The sequence below is a fragment of the Carassius carassius genome, chromosome 4 (assembly GCF_963082965.1).
Source record: "Carassius carassius chromosome 4, fCarCar2.1, whole genome shotgun sequence".
Taxonomy (NCBI): domain Eukaryota; kingdom Metazoa; phylum Chordata; class Actinopteri; order Cypriniformes; family Cyprinidae; genus Carassius; species Carassius carassius.
In genome coordinates, this window is record NC_081758.1 from 16,003,342 (window position 1) to 16,022,027 (window position 18,686).

The window sequence follows — 18,686 nt, forward strand, 5'->3', positions numbered from 1 at the left end:
AAAAACTATGAAAACTTATAGTCCGGAAAATACAGTATATTAAAAGAAATATCCTTTCAGCGGAAGTCAGACGACCATTATGTTGAGGTTATCCGGGGAGAGAGCAGGATTATCGGGGTTTAAAATAAAGCTGTGATGTGTTCGGAGGTGACCTCTGTCTGACCCACCCAGTTGGATTACATGGGTTTATGTCCTGCAAATGTGCAAGTGTGACACAGGCAGGAGTCCTTTTTAAACAGAAGCTTTGCAGTGTCATCTTGTGTACACTTTTCAGTCAGTCTGTGGCTGCGCTGTTCATGGCTGATGCTTTCAATGGGTGTTTGCTTTTAGCTCTGATGTGGGTTTTCTCTTAAAGGGTTAGTTAACCCGAGAATGAAAATTCATCCATATTCTACTCACCCTCGAAGCATCCTAGGTGTATGTGACTTTCTTCTTTCAGAATAATCCAATCGAAGTTATATTAAAAATTGTCCTTGCTCTTCCAAGCCTTTCAATAGGGGTAAGTGGGTGTTTGTTGTCACAGTTCAGAAGACGTGTAATAAAGTGCACACATTTGTAATAAAACGTCCCTCACACGGCTCCGGGGGGTGAAATAAAGGCCCTCTGTAGCAAATCAATGCATTTTTGTAAGATAAATATCCAGATTTCAAATGTAATAAACACTTTTTTTTTCTCACTTCTGCTGAATGTGGGTTAGCGGAAGACGTGCAAACGGATGTTGAAGTAATGTAGTAACAAAAGAGTTACATTATATACCAATGAATTCTTTTGAACTTTCATCAAAGACAGTAATGGCTGATGAAAAGTCACAATAAAATATATTAAAATAGAAAACAGTTGTTATAAGTTTTCATCGATGTTTTCATCACATAAATGTAGCCTTGGTGAACAAACCTTGTGCCCACAGAGTTACTACCATGTCATTATACTCTCCCTCTCATTGATTTCCACACGTTTTTGACATTTACTCATACTGTCATGCTGATATGGGTTTTTCCTCTGTGTCTTATGCAGTGGAGGAGTGACTTTGTAAACGGCTGGGTGAAGTTATCCAGTGCCCATGAGGTTCAGGAGGAGTGCCTTGGCATGGCTGTGCTGGACATGATGAGGATTGCCAAAGAGAAGCAGTGCTCCCCACTGGACATCTATAATGACATTAGGTACTAGTATTGGAATGTGTCATATATCTGCTGTGAAAAATGATGGACCCATTTGCCTTTTTTCCAAACATTTCTCATTTCACATTTATTAAACACACATAAACACCATGGTACTGAATGTTATTTTTTTAAATTAAAATTGTCATGTTATTTTAACACTACCTATACTATCTAGAACACTGCCATCATTTCATGGTAAAACATGTTGTAACATTGGTCCCATGTCTCAAAAACACAGACGGTACAAAGACTTTTACAAAAACCTCCATCTATCCAAAACAACCTAAAAAAAAAATATAGCATTTGATTCTAACTCTTATTATCTGCTTTATTCACAGTTACAAGTTCTTCCTCCCTAAAGACATGAGGGAGCAAATCCAAGACTGCCATTTTGTCACAAGGAAGCGCATCCGCTATCGCTTTCGGAAAGTCGTGCAGCAGCTCAGCCAGTGCCGAGCCTCAGCCCGCGACCTAAAGCTCAAATACCTGATCAGCCTGGAGTCTCTGGACTCTGGCTTCTACACCGAATGTTTCCAGGTCAAAAAGCACTCGGCCGAACAGGTCACCATCATCGTCTCTGCAGACCATGGCATCCAGTGGTGCAGAGAACGACACAAAGAAACACAGTCTGAGGTAGCCAACATAAAATGTTGAACCAAAACGTTTCATTCGAAATCCATGAATACTTCAAAATAACATTCACCCTTTGGCCATGCTGATACACAACGCCAGTGATTAAAGCCAGTGTGACTGAAGTTGATACGGTCACAAATATATTTTAGTGATATGAGTAAATGTTTAAACTGCTTTGACAGTATGAGCTCTTTTTGTTGTAGGACGCACTGCCCGCTTCAGATGAAATAGATCAGTCTTTAGATTAAGTAGAGCTCTAGCCAGGCCAGTAACCCTGTTTTTAAATTTGATATTACAGTGTTTTGAAGGCAGCACTAATAGGTCTGTTGTTATTTTTCTTAAAAAATGTCCACAATTCGAAACCAGTCAACATGCACTATTGATCCAAACTTTGGTGTCGGTTAAGATTATTATCATTTTTGAAAGAAGTGTTCACCACATCTGCATTTACTTTGATCCAAAATATAATTTAAAAAAAAACAAAAAAAAACAGCAGTTATATAGGGAAATGTGATTAAAATTTAAAATAGCAGATTGATATTTTAATGTACATTATTGTGCAAAAGTCTTAGTATTTTCACCGAAAAAAAAAAAAAATGTTTTAAGACTTAAGTTATTTCTATGTTTTGCTGTAGTGTGTCAGTAGGAAATGGCAGTTTACATTTCCAAAAATTATTTTTGCCATTAATTGTAATAATCCAGTGAGATTTATGTTTGCACAAGGAGTCTGACAGCAGCCAGTGCTCAACACAGAGAGCTGATCTCACCATCATCAGTCTGTCTGAAATAACATGAAGAAACCGAACAAACTAAGACAGACTCAATCCAAAAGAACTGAGGCAATGTCTCCAAGACACTTCAAAAAAACCTACAGTACCTGCAAAGCTACAGTACTGTGAAAAAGTGTAAAAATGATGTAAAGTGAGGAATGCTTTCAAAAAGCATGTGATAAATAGATTTTATTTATCAATTAACTTTAATAAACTAAATCGAGCCAACATTTGTTGTCGTTTCTCATGGGAACACTTGCATGGTTTTTCAAGTAGGTTTCTTCAAGCATCTTGGAGACGTTGCCACAGTTCTTCAGGATTGATGTGTAAAAAAAAAAAAAAAAAACCTTTAGATAAAATTAAAATAAAATGTAACAATTATATATATTCTACTGACCCCAAATATTTTAACAAAAGTGTGCATACTTTATACAATTCTTGGTTTCTACATAATTTAAATCTTCCTTACACTATTGTTATTTCTTTCTGTAAACTTTTTAAGACAAATCTCTCATCTTTCAAATTCTAATTGTCACAATTATATCAGTTTTATTTACATAACGAGTTGCAATTGATCAACTACTGGAGTTGCGATTTGTTTCTGGCATCTGTTCAAGAATCTACAGCTGCCTTCACACTGCAAAGACTGTGTTGTGTCCTGTGTCAATTCTTCTGCGCAGTGGGCGGAAAACAAGACGCATGCTGCGTGCCATGAAAGCCTAACCTAAACCTACCTAGAACTTTGAAAGAATTCTTTCGCAGCTGTGAATGCATTGGCATATTCTGAAGGAAATGCCAGTCTTGTTGTGTTTTATTAATATTTCAGTATTCATGCCAAAATAAAGTGGGAGGTTTCTTTTTCTGCTGGTGAAATTTCATAACACTATTGTATTTTTCTCCCAAGGACCTGCAGACGTATTGTGATTTTGGGGAAGTTGTCGATATCAGTATCAGACAAGCCAGCAAAGAGGGTACAAACATGAACCGCATTGTTACCATCAACAGACAGGATGGAAAAATTCTAGTAAGTCTGTTGTGGAAGAGAAACTCTGCTGCATTGTTCACTGGGATATCCTTTCATTGTCACACCATGTCAAAGGGGCTCACAGTGACTTTGAACTTCTGGATTTCTTCCTGCTATTATTGGAGAGAATATTTAAAATTATTTTTGTTTAACAGGAGCTGGAGTTCTCCTCCTCGATGGAGGCGTTGTCTTTTGTGTCTCTAATTGATGGCTACTACAGACTGACCACGGATGCCCATCACTACCTCTGCAAGGATGTCGTTCCACCCCATCTGCTGGAGGCCATTGAGAGCTACTGCCACGGGCCAATATCGTAAGAACTACAGGAAATTCGTACAAACTAAAATGAAAGATCTTATTCAGAGCAACATTTTTGGCCCTGGTTTATATTTAGTTTTTTTCCAGGCTCCGGTAAAATTATTCATCAAATTCTCGGAAGATTTGCAGTCAAGCATCATTTGTAAGCATTATCATTGTTTTCACTGTCTGTGTTGACAGAATGGACTTTGCAATCAGTAAACTACGCAAGTCAGGAAACCAGAAAGGTCTATTTGTGCTTCGGTGCAGCCCCAAAGACTTCAACAAATACTTCTTGACACTTGCTGTTGGGGTATGTTTTTGCTAAGCACTTATTAATAAATAAATAAATAAATAATAATAATTAATTGTCAATTTAGCGATTTGTACTTATATTACATTTACCTTTAGTCATTTAGCAGACGCTTTTATCCAAAGCGACTCACAAATGAGGACAATGGAAGCAATCAAAATCAACAAAAGAGCAATGATGCATATACAGTGCTATAACAAGTCTCAGTTAGCTTAAACGCAGTACACGTAGTAAGGGCTTTTAAATAATATAATAAATAAAAAGAAAGAAAACAGATAGAATAGGACTTTAGACTAAATATTCCTCCACTGTAATCCTGCACTAATGTTTTTTTTTTAATGTTTTTGAAAGAATGTTGATCAACAAATTTCTATTTGAAATATATTTTGAAACTTAATTTATAGGGCTGGGCAAAAAAAAAACGGATTTTTCAATTATTCGTTTTTTTTAAATGACGTCGATTGGACATCGATTCTCAAAAGCCTTGAATCAATCTTTTCTGGTATTTATTGCAGCAAACTTTTAAAACAAGATCTGATTAATGTGAATCTTTTCATCAGTCTTCTCCACTAGATGTCAGCGTCTTATTTACCTTGCATAATGATACAACAGAAGCCTGTCATTCATTCGGTGCTTGTCATGGTAGAGATACTGTTGACAAGAACCAAGAACAAAGCAATATGCACCATTTGCAATGCTCAGGTGAAATGCAGTAGTAATACTACAAATCTGCAGAAGCATTTGACATCACACGTAAAGGCACCATGATTTCTGCAATGAATTAATGAATGTTTTGTTTACTACACACTTACAAAAGCGTGGATGTCGCTCGCGGTATTTTCAGCCTCTGTCGTCTCACTATGATAATATGAATGCATGAATATCATCATCCCCAGCTGCTGTCAGAAATATATTACTATTTAGCAGTCTTAAGACTCAATGTAACAACAATGCTACTACTACTACTAATAATATATATTAATAAAACTTTATTTTTAAAGGAATAATCACATTTGTTTTTCTTTATCATTTTAACAGTAAACCGCTGTTGTGCAGCACTTTGTTTGACAAAAAATAAAAGGGTTAAAAGGGTACCATTCGTAAACTGATGTTTACTGTTCATTTTTTAGAAATAGCCATAGAATATGTATTAAAAGTATATTGACTGAATGTAATAAAAAAAATGTATTAAAAAAGAGAATTGAACCAATCAAATCGAGAGCTTGTGAATCAAAATCAAATCAGATCATCTGAATCGATACCCATCCCTAGGCACATGATCTTTGAGAAATCATTCTGATATGCTGATTTGTAGCTCAAAAGACATTTGTTATAAAAATGTTGAAACAGTTGTGCTGCTTAATATTTTTGTGGAAACCATGATACTCTAGTTTTTTAATAGAAAGTTAAATATGACATTTTCTATAAAAAAATCCAGAGTATCGTGGTTTCCACAAAATTATGAATATATATATATTATTAGATTCTTGAGTCTTGCTTGACGTCAGCTTTTGTTTCCACCAGGCGTATGAGGATGTAGAGTACAAACACTGCCTGATCACCAGGTCTGAGAATGGCGACTACAATCTTAGTGGAACCAAAAGGAATTTTAGAAGTTTAAAGGAGCTGCTCAAGTGTTACCAGAAGGAAACTGTGAAATCAGATGATGTCATCTTTCAGTTTAGCAGGTGCTGTTCACCAAAGGCCAAAGGTCAGTAAAGGAGCTGATATTCTCATCATGATTATGATATACGAGTACCACAAATGTACAACTCTACAGTATCATCTTCTGGCAAACAACTTTCTGAAAATGTATTCTTGTTTATCTTTATCCCTTTGTACCTTAAATGTATCATCCTTAAATCTGTTTGCCTTGTGTATTTGTAAATAGAGAAGTCAAGTTTGTTGGTGTGCCGGAGTCACCGGGGTTTAGAGGTTCCCCTGTCCTCCTCACTGCAGAGACACAACATCAGTCAGATGGTGTTTCATAAAATCAAAAAAGAAGACCTTGATCTGGTAAGCATCCTGTTACTTTCTTAATACATCTAAACTGTGCTTGTGTACAACAAACGGTGTTGTATGTTACACTACTGTTCAAAAGATTGGGGTTGGTAAGATTTTATTTTGTTTATTTTGTTTTTGGAAAGAAATCAATACTTTTATTCTTTTATATATATATAACTATTTTCAACATTTGTGTTTCCTGAGCATCAAATCAGCATATTCTAATAATCTCTGAAGCATCATGTGACAATGAAACCTGGAGTAATGGATGCTAAAACTTACATAATTATATTTTAAAATAATATTAAAATAGAAACAGTAAGTTTAAATGTAAGATTAGTTAGAATAACAGACTTCTTTAAAAACATTCAAATATCTTACTGACCCCAACCTTTTGAACAGTGTTGTAAATGTCATGTGTCATATGATTATGTGTGGGCAACATTGTTTTCAGGGCGAGAGTCAAGGTCAGGGGACTTTCACCAAGATCTTCAAAGGGATTCGGAAAGAGCAGGGAGACTACGGAGAAACCCATAAGACTGAAGTCATTGTCAAAGTCTTGGACAAAGCCCACAGAAATTACTCTGAGGTAAGATAAGAGATTCATTTTCTTGTTTCAAGAGATGGTTTCTTCAGAGTGTTCCTCATAAATGTAAGGGGAGTTTCATATGATTTTAGACACCCCATTTTTCAAGTCATTTAAACCGTAATCTTTCCTTGAAATTATCCCTTTATCATCGAGTTGACATGTCAGGAAATAAACTTGTTTGTGCTTGATAACCATTTATCGTGTGGTTTCTTCAGTCTCCTCTTTTTTTTCCTCCCTCTTTTAGTCTTTCTTTGAGGCAGCCAGCATGATGAGCCAGCTCACCCACAAGCATCTGGTGTTGACCTACGGTGTCTGTGTATGCGGAGAAGAGAGTAAGTGTTCACATTGCTCACATGTGACCGAAATGATTTACTGCTGCATACTTGAAGTTTTTGGGGGGGTTTTTGTCTTAGATATCATGGTGCAGGAATATGTGAAGTTTGGGTCCTTGGACACGTACCTAAGGAAAAACAAGAACTCAATATCAGTTAATATCCTGTGGAAGCTGGACGTGGCCAAGCAGCTTGCCTGGGCTATGCTCTTTTTGGTACGAAACCGCAACAAATCAGGAATAACCATGTGGGTTTGTGAGCCAAAATTGACTAATCCATTTTGTTTTTTCACACACAGGAAGAGAAGAATCTGACTCATGGGAACGTGTGTGCTAAAAACATCCTTTTGATCAGGGAGGAGGACAGGACATCGGGAAACCCTCCATTCATCAAACTAAGTGACCCTGGCATCAGCATCACAGTGCTGCCCAGAGAGAGTGAGTCAGCAGTGTGAAGACTCTTTGAAGAACTTGTGTGAATCTGTCGATGCCTTTTCACTATCGCCCACATTTGCTTATGATTAGTGCATTTTGCCCTCCTAGTGGCATTCGCACTGAACTTTCTTACCATTCGTGATGCAGCTTAACCCATAAAGTGAATGAATGAGTTTATCCACACAAAACAAATGGCTGCTTGTGTGTACTTGTTTAAGTGTACTTGTTGAGTACACTTGTGTACTTGTTCACTTATATAGTGAACATTTTACAGCTACTCACTACTAAAAAAGGCTTATAAATCAGACAAAAATATGTTTTTATTTATTTGTGTTCATATGTGTTTTGCACATGTTCTTGTGTGAGGGTAGGAGAAGAGGTAAGGGTTTGGTTAGGGGATAGAAAGTATCATTAACCTGGTATCAAATCAATGGAAGTCCATGCACTACAGTAAAACAAACTTGTGTGCATGGGCCGTTTCTAGGGGGGCTATAGCTCCATAAACTGTATGCAAATTTTCAGTCCCCTTGAAATTTCTTAATGAAATTTGCGGCAGACATTGATCGGCTCCTCCACGTCTTTCTGCGCGTTCGTCAATCCACAGACCGCGGCAGCGCAGAGCGAGAAACGGAGGACATGGTGTGTTTGACGATAGATTGCGATAATATCTGCATCTGTGCAGTTTTGTTCTTTGTCATAAATACAGTTTTAAAAATATCAATTGGTTCCCCGTCTACTGTAGCTTAAGTTTTCACTGCATTCACACACGTGTTTCCTTCAATGGAAAATGAATCACATAATTTTCAGTGTAATATATTTTCCAGTGCAGGTGGCAAAGAGGTTTGCATACTTGAGCTACTAAAAATGCAGACACTAAAATTGTATGTGTGTACAGTAAACAAGTGTATGCGTGAGTGTGTGTGTGTGAGAGAGAGAGAGAGAGAGAGATAGATAATGAAGACTTGTGCTTGGTTTGTTCGGTTATATGTTATACCTTTCTATGCAATACAGTGGAATACTGCACTTTTTGGTATATACATTTTTTTTACATATATTATACCCTCGTTTGGGGCTGAGCCCCACTAAAATGAAATTTGCCCCTGTGTGTGTGTGCTTAATGAAAATAATTTAAATAAAGTGTTTATATCTAAAAATCTGAGATTCTCAATTATAGCATCATTAAAAATGATTGCTATTAGCTCAGACTGAAGAAATATATTAAAAAATAATGTACTTCAAAACAAATTAATGTAATTAGATTTAAATAACAAGACAAATTCATAGACTGTCAATGCCAGAACTGGTTTAGCATAAACATATCTGCACAATAACCAGTAGAGGGCATAGTTTCAAATAGAATTGTTCCTGTTTGCAGTGTATTATTAAAGGGATGGTTTGGTAATGCACTCACTCCCTTGTTTCACCAAGTTCTGTATGACATTGTTTCATGAAACAGAAACAAAAATATTTTGTAGAATGTTTTAACTCCATAAAATGTATTTCTCCACTCAGTGACAATTATTGAGGTCCAAAACAACCCTGAAACCCAGTCAATTTCATTGTATGGACCAAAAAAAAAAAAATCTCCACAGAAGAAAGTCAGTCAGATGGGTTTGAATAAAACAGCATGAGGTTGATTAAGTGATGACAGAATTTAAATATTGATGTGAACTTTCCCTTGAAGATTTGTTCTTAATTTGGTCTATTACATGTAGTGCTCAACCAATGTGGGTGTCCAATGCCCAACATTTGTATCACTGCATAATTTAATGAATGCAAATAACATTTAAATAAACATGGTAAATTGTATTTGCTAAATTAAATTTACCACATTATATAAACTTAATGTAATACATTTTTTCAAATTGTGACCTAAAGCTGAAAGAAAGAAACAAACAAACAAACGAGGTCAAATGGGAGAATTTATTTTCCATGCTGATAGTTTAAAATTGTTAATATTTATGCTGACCAGTGGTTTCATTAGGTAACAGATATTGTCACATTCGATCAAAATGTTTGCATTTAAAATTTTAATTTAAAATGAATTGCAATTATTTTTGTAGTTCTGGTGGAGCGGATCCCCTGGGTGCCCCCTGAATGCATCTTAGACCCCAAAAGCCTGAGTCTGGCCTCAGACAAATGGAGCTTTGGTGCAACTTTATGGGAGATTTGCAGCGGAGGAGAAAAACCACTTGCCAACATGGACATTTCCAAGGTAAAGCAACACTTGTGTCCTCAGTACACTAATACAATAAATATAAATCAGAAAAAAAACCTGTTTGAAGTAATGCTGTTAAAAGAATAAGCCGGACCTCTCAAAGAACATTGTCTTTCTGTATGTCTGTGTTCAGAAACACTTGTTCTATGAAAATCGCCACCAGCTATCTGCTCCCAAGTGGACAGAGCTGGCTAACCTGATCAACAGCTGCATGGACTACGAGCCAACATACAGACCTTCATTCAGAGCCATCATACGAGACCTCAACAGTCTCTTTTGCCCAGGTCAGTGCAGTCACTCTATAATACACACAATCTTGTGGCATTTTGAAATCGCAATTTAATTGTGTTGTTTCTCTTGGACTTGCTGCATAATTTTGAGTAATGAAATGTGTGTGCAGATTATGAGATTGTGAAGGAGAGCGACATTTTACCCAGTAGAGCAGGAGCATCTGCATTGAGTACTGGAGCATTTCAGAATGAAGATCTAGTGCAGTTCGAGGAGAGACATCTCATTTTCCTGCAGCAGCTTGGCAAGGTAGACACCAACAACCCTGTGGAATCACTTTTTGTTTTGTATATAACCTATGTTCAATAGTTTCTATATGTTTTTTATTTTATTTTTTTGACCGAAATTAAGTATATTCAGCAAGGATGCATTCAATTGTCCAAAAGTGACAACAAAGACATTTATAATGTTACAAAAGATTTATATTTCAAATAAATGCTGTTCTTATATTCATCAAGGAATCCTGTGTCACAGTTTCTACAAAATTATTAAGCTGCATCACTGATCTCTGTATTGATGATAATAATAATAATAATAAATGTTTCTTGAACACTAAGAATACTGCAGTAATGGCTGCTGAAAATGTAGATTTGCCATCAAAAGAAAAACTTTTTTTTTGCATATTTTTTATATTTTAAAATATTACTGCTTTGACTTAGCCTGGGAAAACCCAGACTACTTCCGGCGAATTTCAATTCTCTCTACAGAATAGTCTGGCAAAGAGGACTATCTAGCTCGTTTCTGTGCCGCCGAAATCGCGGCACCAATCAGAAACGTTGAGGCGGGGTTTACACGATGACGACAGCGCAGCGACGGTAAAGCAGATTTTGTACATTACAAAGATGGATGCTGCAGAGGAACATTCGTTCGAAACTGCTATCGCGTCTGTTTTAAGTGATTTAAACTTTAACTTTGCGTTAAAACCCGAGCAAAGAACAACACTTGAAGCCTTCAAGTCTGCATACGTCATCTCCTTCATCGCTCTGATTGGTTTTAGGTCTATCCATTTTGAACGAGGTCCGTCGGTGACGCCCCTTTAGAAACGAGACGTCTAATAGGCTTTGCCAGACACTAACTCAGTTTCAACTGAAAAGGGTCTGGTTTTAACCAGGCTAGCTTTGACTGCCATTTTGATCAAATAAAGTCTTGGCGAGCTTAAGAGTCTTAAGAGACACACTGAAAAAAACATTTTAATGGTTGTGTATATGTGAATATTTTTTTTATTTCTTAAAGGAAAGCAAGAAGTTAAGCTATAAAAATAGTGTTTATAATTTCTATTACCACGGTTATTTTATTTAATATGTGGAAAATAGTACAAATAGATGTGCGTGCTAATCAACTAATCACAGTAATCATCTTCTGTTTCAGGGAAATTTTGGCAGTGTGGAAATGTGCAGGTACGACCCACTGCAGGACAACACCGGTGAGGTTGTGGCAGTGAAAAAATTGCAACACAGCACTACTGAGCACATCCGTGACTTTGAGCGGGAAATCGAGATCCTCAAATCTCTCCAGCATGAGAACATTGTGAAATACAAAGGCGTGTGCTACAGTGCAGGTACGGGATTGGAAGGTTGTGTTGAAAACCTTGTCATTACGCCCACACATTTCCACAGAATTTGGATGGCAGACAAAAATATTTTCACACTTGTTTTGCATTTTAGAACTTTGAAATGTCATTTCAAAAATATTTTGTTATTTTTGGCTAAACTAGTAAACTAGAGTCTAGAATAGTCAACTGCATTAGCACATTCAGTAATATTTAAAGGGTTAGTTCACCCAAAAATCTAAATTATGTCATTAATGACTCACCCTCATGTCGTTCCAAACCCGTGAGACCTCCGTTCATCTTCGGAACACAGTTTAAGATATTTTAGATTTAGTCCGAGAGCTCTCAGTCCCTCCATTGAAGCTGTGTGAACGGTCTACTGTCCATGTCCAGAAAGGTAAGAAAAACATCATCAAAGTAGTCCATGTGACATCAGAGGGTCAGTTAGAATTTTCGATAATACATTTTGGTCCAAAAATAGCAAAAACTACGACTTTATTCAGCAGTGTCTTCTCTTCCGGTTCTGTTGTGTCACGGGTTTGGAACGACATGAGGGTGAGTTATTAATGACATAATTTTGATTTTTGGGTGAACTTACCCTTGTTTCCACACTTAGTTCAGTTGCTTGGTCTGAATCAAAGTTTGATTCCAGAAAAGCAACAAGTAATTAAACTAGTGGTATTCAGGATATATAGACGGTTGAGCGAGTGTGAAGTGAGTGAAGTGACGTGTGGTCAAGTATGGTGTTCCATAGCCTGCATTTGTGCTCTGCATTTAACCCATCCTAGTGCACACACACAGTAGTGAGCACACACACACGATGAACACACACCTGGAGGTGTGGGCAGCCATATTTCTGTGGCGCTCGAGGAGCAGTTGGGGGTTCGGTGCTTTCCTCATTCGTATTGAAGGTGGAAGAGAGCACTGTACATTCACAACCCCCCATCCCCCACCACCCACCTACAATTCCTACTGGAATTGCAACCTTCGGGTTACAAGTATGACTCTCTAACCATTAGGCCATGACTGCCCCCAAAGGTTTAATGGTCTATACCACTAGTGGTCAAACCAGAAAAATTTCCTCTCATATTTCATCATTGAGATTTCTTTGAACGCCAGTGACTGGGCATTATAAAGGCCATATTTTGCTTCATATTAATATTCCTCTAGTTAAATCTGCAGTCTGCAAATCTGCATAAGTTATTCATTTTTCAGCATTTACAGTTCTTTGAATGCAGTGACCAGTGCAACATTGTGATGTATATCAGCCATCGCTGATGGACGATGGCATCATCTATCGGCCCAACCCTACTTTGGATTGTTACAAGCAGTTTGTGAACAGATCCCTAAAGTTGCAAAGACTAAAGTCTCAAACCCAAAGAGATCATCTTTATAAAAGTTAAGACTTGTCCACGCTCTCCTAAAATGCCTCGTTTGAACACACCCCCACGTCTGTCACGATGTGGGAAGATTTGCATAAAGCAGTCCAAATGTTCACGCAAAAGAAATAAGGCATAACTTTATTGTTGCTGCCAACACCACCACCACCTTGTTGTGGAATCGCTGGGTGTTTCGTTGTGGAAGCTAAACTACTTTGTTTGGCCTTCCAAAAGAGGACACGTTTCAGAAAGGCAGGCATAGAGGCGCAACAATAATGTACTTTATGTGGAAAATGTGTTTTTTTTTACCTTAAACCGCATAAATACATTTCATTACACCACATACACAAAATAATGTTATTTTAAGCAACATCATATGACCCCTTTAATGTTTTACTTTTACAGCTTTTTTACTATAATATACCCCTTTTACTATATAAAACATTAAACAAAATAAGAAATATCACTATTTTAATAACACTGTTTCACTATCAGTTACAAAACAAAGTTTTTAAGAATAAATATTATAATTATTATACAACTGTATTTTAGAGAATCGTTTATTTTACAGAAAACTGCAGGGTGACCTGATAACATGCAGGGAACCATAACTAGCGGTCATTAGAAATGTCTTAGGTTTTATTATAAAAAATTTAATTATGTTGATTAAAAAGATCTATGACCGTAATTTCTTAATTTTTGTCAAGAAATCTTATGCATCCACTGAGAGAAAAAAAATACTGCTGCAGACTTCTCTACACTGGAGAAAGCTCTGTAAAATAAGCGGTAATCTATTACAGCCAGCAGCGCCGACTTTGCATTATGGATTTCTAATACATTGGGAACAAATTAAAAGTTATTAAACACATTTTATTTGGTAAGTAAAACGTGTTCCATTTTCAAAAAGATCAGGGGCCATTGACAAAACATCGGTGAATTAAGCCCCCAAACACCAATGGACGCAACATCATTGTGACAATAAAAAAACTTCTTCTCACTTTACATCAGAAGACTACTCTACTCAGATAGCCATCAACTGCTCTCCACGCTGGTTGTTGGCTAGTCATTTGGTACTGCACCTACACCCTTAATTGGCACTCCAGCCCGTTTCAGGGGTCACTCAGTACCACGAATATGGCCGCAGCAATGCAGACTACCCTTAGCTAGCGAGGGAGATTCTTTGCTCATGCAGGAACAACATTTCATGCAAAGACACACACCAGGTCTGCTCTTCGTGTCTTGGGCTGAAACATGCTCAAATGGTAATCAAAAGTCCTGGCTCCTGTGAGCAGTGGATGGCTTCACCATGAAGAGCCTCCGTCGCAGGTTAGCATGCCTAGCTTGCTTGTTAGGCCAGGATGCCCTCATGTCAGCTAGAACAGAACAGTACACTGAGCCCATAAAGGTGGTGAACCACATAAATTCTGTCCAAGTGCATGTTCACATTTCACAGTACAGACCACAAACTAATTTCCACACGATGGCACCTAAACATTACAAGTAACCTTATGGCAAGAATGCACACACTCCTGCTGGGTACTGAGAACAGTACAGTTTGGTTACAATCTGCAGAAAATTCCTGAGGTTAGCATTCCTTTGTGTGGAATAAGTGAAAGTGACGTGACATTCAGCCAAGTATGGTGACCCACACTCGGAATTCGTGCTCTGCATTTAACCAATCCGAAGTGCACACACACAGAGCAGTGAACACTCTCACACACACACACTGTGAACACACACCCGGAGCAGTGGGCAGCCGTTTATGCTGCGGCGCCCGGGGAGCAGTTGGGGGTTGGATGCCTTGCTCAAGGGCACCTAAGTCGTGGTATTGAGGGTGGAGAGAGTACTGTACATGCACTAAGAATATCTAGTTCTTCCTTTCAGGCTCTTCCTCAGCCTGAGGGTGTCCTAAATATCTACCGAAAGATCAGAGCGCACCTCAAGATGCACTAGCACACGAGTCACCTCGCACTCACCTTTACGCATCCCCAGCCTTTCACAGAGTGAGGGAGGAGGGACTGAACATGTTACTGATAGCTCCTTGGTGGCCAGGGAAATATTGGCTGGTGGAGATCAAATGCTATATGCAGAGCCATGGTCCCTGCCGCTGCGCAGGGATCTGCTGGCACAGGCAGGGGGGAGATTTTTCATCTGTGGGCCTAGCGAGTGAGTGGTTCAGTTTGAATGTGACTGGTCTGCCAGACACTATAACCCGAACTATACAAAATTCTAGTGCTGTCCACTCTTGTCACTTTATGAATGTAAATGGAGCGTGTTTGAGTGTTGGTGTGCAGTTAAATTGTAGTAATTCCCTTTCAGTGTTCGATCTTTTATGCAGGATCTGATAGACCAGGGTAAATTGTTTTTAACCATTCAGCTGTTTCTGGCCACTGCATCTGCTTGTCATGTAGGGTTTGATAACAAAACTGTTGGGCAGCATCCTTTAGTATGCCAGTTTATGAAGGTGCGCATGTCGTGCTTTAGAGGAGAGAGCCCCCCCATGACACCGCATCATGTCTGCCAGCTAATGGGGGCTGGCGAAATGTAATTGGGCTTCTGTGGAATATGCAAGAAGGGGCCTATCCAATAGTGAGACACCTCACTTAATGCCATCAAAGAACCGGGAATACCCAAGTAACCTATGATTTTGTACAATGATTGGTTATATACTTGCTCAAAATTTTAGACTTTTGGTTAATGTTTCATGAAAAATAGTTATGGAATGCAGCTTTAAGATAATGCTTATGGTGTTGAAACCCTTGACATCAGTCTCCCAACTGACCAGCACAGTAACTGCATTTATAAAGAACTACAGAGTGATTACATTTGTTAATGAAAATTTGCAGTGCAGTTCAAACATATTAAAGTCTAAAATGTGAAAGTTCATCTAGCCAAAGCTTTTTTTTTTGAAGAAGAAGAAATTTCTGTAATTGTAAGCTTTTGCATGATTTCTTGTTCTCTTAGGAAGGAGAAACTTACGATTGGTTATGGAGTACCTGCCTCACGGCAGTCTACGGGACTATCTCAACAAGAACAGAGACAGGATTGACCACAAGAAACTTCTGCATTATGCATCTCAAATATGCAAGGTAATGAGGACTTTTACTCTTACATCAGTGGTTCTCAACCTGGGACCTCAAGATGACTAAAAATTACTTAAAATATGCTTTGAATTAAGATAAAATAATTTCAGATGTTTTTATTTTTATTCAGTCAGCAACTGTCTTGTTTTTTCTTGGAAAAACCAGCATTCCTACTTTCTTGGACAACTAAGTCTCATATAAAAGTGTGATTTCTAAACCTGGAAAATGTTTCATACAATTTTAAGACTCCATGGGCATTTTGATTATAAATATATATTTTTATAATTATGCCAAGCTCTAAAATATTTTATCGGATAGAAATACTTTTTATCGTAATCCAGTAAATCACAAACAACTAGAAAAGTCATGGGGTCTTTGAATATTGTTGTGAACTCTAAGGTTGAGAACAACTCGTATAGTAGTAATAACTTGCATCTCTACTAATTTTGGTCTGTATACCTCTTCTTTCTTTTGCTTCATTTCAAACATGTTTTTATTGTTTAAACTTGCATGTCTTTCCCCTTTTGCATTTTCTTCTTCCCAAGTCAGTATTGAGTCTCCTGAAATTGTCACATCTGCTGTTCTGTCTCTAAAGGGCATGGAATACCTTGCGACAAAGCGGTACATTCACAGAGACCTGGCCACACGTAACATCCTAGTGGAGAGTGAGTTCAAGGTGAAGATTGGTGACTTTGGCTTGACCAAGGTTTTACCTCAGGGCAAAGAGTACTACAAGGTTAAAGAACCCGGAGAGAGTCCAATATTCTGGTACATTTTATTTAGTTTGTTTTCATTCAAACCCATACAACTTTTTATGCTTCTGTGAAACGCATTTAGCAGAAGGATTCACAGAAGAAAGTTGTGCTTTTGATCTGACTGTTGTGTCTGTTAGGTAGTTGAATTGTTGTTCGTTGTGACAGGTATGCACCCGAGTCTCTAACTGAGAGCAAGTTCTCAGTAGCGTCAGACATCTGGAGTTTTGGAGTGGTTCTGTACGAACTCTTTACATACAGTGACAAGCTCTGTAGCCCACCTACAGTAAGTTTCTTGTTTTTTTTCTGCACGTCTTAAGGGCAGCTTTTAACAGTTGCTTGTTTTGAATTGTTTTTATCTCTGTTTTGTTGTGTCCAGGTATTTCTGAGTATGATGGGAGGGGACAAGCAGGGACAAACAATAGTCTATCATCTCGTTGAGCTCTTGAAAAGAGGAAACCGTTTACCCCAGCCTATGGGCTGTCCTTCAGAGGTACACAATGTCTTAATCAGATCAAGACCGTCACTGCTAATGTACAGTTGTCATAAGGTTGATTTACAAACAATTAGCCAACGTATAGTACAAAAATCCTATTAAGAATCTGTAGACATTTGACATTTCGTTCCCTTGGAATTATAAGATTCTATCTGCATTCCGAGTAGTTTTGTGCTTCAAAGTTAATGCGTTCCATTCAACTTTTTTTTTTTTTTTTAAATAAACTCCAAAAATGTACACAACATTAAAAAAAATCTATCACAGAATGTAAGTAAGTTGTCAGAATAGGACTATGTGAATAACTCAATTTTGACAAAAAGGTCAGAAAGAACCTTAAAATTCCAAGGGGACGATTTGTTACAGTCCAAACAGAAAACCATTCTTTTAAATTATAAGTGATGTTTCACAATAATAATGTTATACTGTATTTTTTTCTTCAAAAACATGTTAAAAATTGTATTGGACAATTGTATGATATGTCTGGCGATTCCTATTCAGCAAATTGTAAAGTATTGTCTTTGAATTTTTTTAGATGTGGGAGATCATGCAGGAATGCTGGGACAACGATCCTAGTCTTCGGCCATCCTTCAAGGAGCTCGCTCTCCGCATAGACTTGAGCCGGGACAGCAGCGACTCGGACCGATATTCCTAAGTGCCTGCGTTTTAAGAAAGCTTCACTCGCTCACCGCTGCCATGCAGATACCCAGCCCTGAGCCGCCCTGTCCTCTGGCCCTGTCTGCTGTCTTAATTTGTTTCTTTGTGCCATTTATGGCAGATCTGACCCCAGGACTTGATCACCTCATCTTCTGACTGAACAGTTAAGGTCATTTATATCAAGAATGGGTTTCTCTTTTGCTAGCAGTGCTGGCATGCGCCTCTTTATCAGCGATGGAATGAATGAATCGTTTTCTTAAATGCAAGAGCTGTGCATTTTTACATCCACGTGTTTGTATGTACAAGTATAAAGATGATTTTATAATTTTATAACAATTAAGTAAAGAACTGTATGGATGCAGTGTCATGTAAATTAAGATTTCAGAAAGATCTATAATTGTTTATAGGTTGTTTGTTGTAATGCAGGTGGTGTCTGATTGAAAAGATAAAAGATCTTGCTATTGTGAGTCTTTCTATTTTCTTTGAATAAAAAATGCTAATACATTTCAGTCATTGTCACAGTCCCATTAATGAGCCGTTTTCAAATGGTGTTAACCCCCCTATGAACCTCTTTGTAAGATGATTGACATGTAGTGTATGCGCTAACAAATTGAGTAGTTACTAATGAAGAAATTAGAACCTATGATTTGAATTTTTACAGGTTAAAATGTAAATTAGCTTTTTTTGTTGTGTTGAAAGGATATGCAGTAT

General features: G+C 37.7%; 1 protein-coding gene across 1 annotated transcript in view; it reads left to right on the forward strand.

Annotated features, from left to right (window-relative positions):
• The window catches only part of jak2b (Janus kinase 2b), a 41,414-nt gene extending 22,930 nt beyond the window's left edge, over positions 1-18,484 (forward strand). The window contains exons 5-24 of the mRNA XM_059547637.1: positions 1,015-1,160; positions 1,499-1,793; positions 3,468-3,587; positions 3,743-3,900; positions 4,086-4,197; positions 5,722-5,908; positions 6,089-6,213; positions 6,656-6,790; positions 7,035-7,122; positions 7,204-7,337; positions 7,421-7,559; positions 9,620-9,771; positions 9,908-10,058; positions 10,175-10,311; positions 11,431-11,620; positions 15,955-16,079; positions 16,669-16,841; positions 16,994-17,111; positions 17,205-17,318; positions 17,854-18,484. Of these exons, the coding sequence (XP_059403620.1) occupies positions 1,015-1,160; positions 1,499-1,793; positions 3,468-3,587; positions 3,743-3,900; positions 4,086-4,197; positions 5,722-5,908; positions 6,089-6,213; positions 6,656-6,790; positions 7,035-7,122; positions 7,204-7,337; positions 7,421-7,559; positions 9,620-9,771; positions 9,908-10,058; positions 10,175-10,311; positions 11,431-11,620; positions 15,955-16,079; positions 16,669-16,841; positions 16,994-17,111; positions 17,205-17,318; positions 17,854-17,973 (2,919 nt within the window). The 3' untranslated portion in view covers positions 17,974-18,484. The remainder of the gene's footprint in view (positions 1-1,014; positions 1,161-1,498; positions 1,794-3,467; positions 3,588-3,742; positions 3,901-4,085; positions 4,198-5,721; positions 5,909-6,088; positions 6,214-6,655; positions 6,791-7,034; positions 7,123-7,203; positions 7,338-7,420; positions 7,560-9,619; positions 9,772-9,907; positions 10,059-10,174; positions 10,312-11,430; positions 11,621-15,954; positions 16,080-16,668; positions 16,842-16,993; positions 17,112-17,204; positions 17,319-17,853) is intronic.
• The last annotated feature ends 202 nt before the right edge of the window (positions 18,485-18,686 follow it).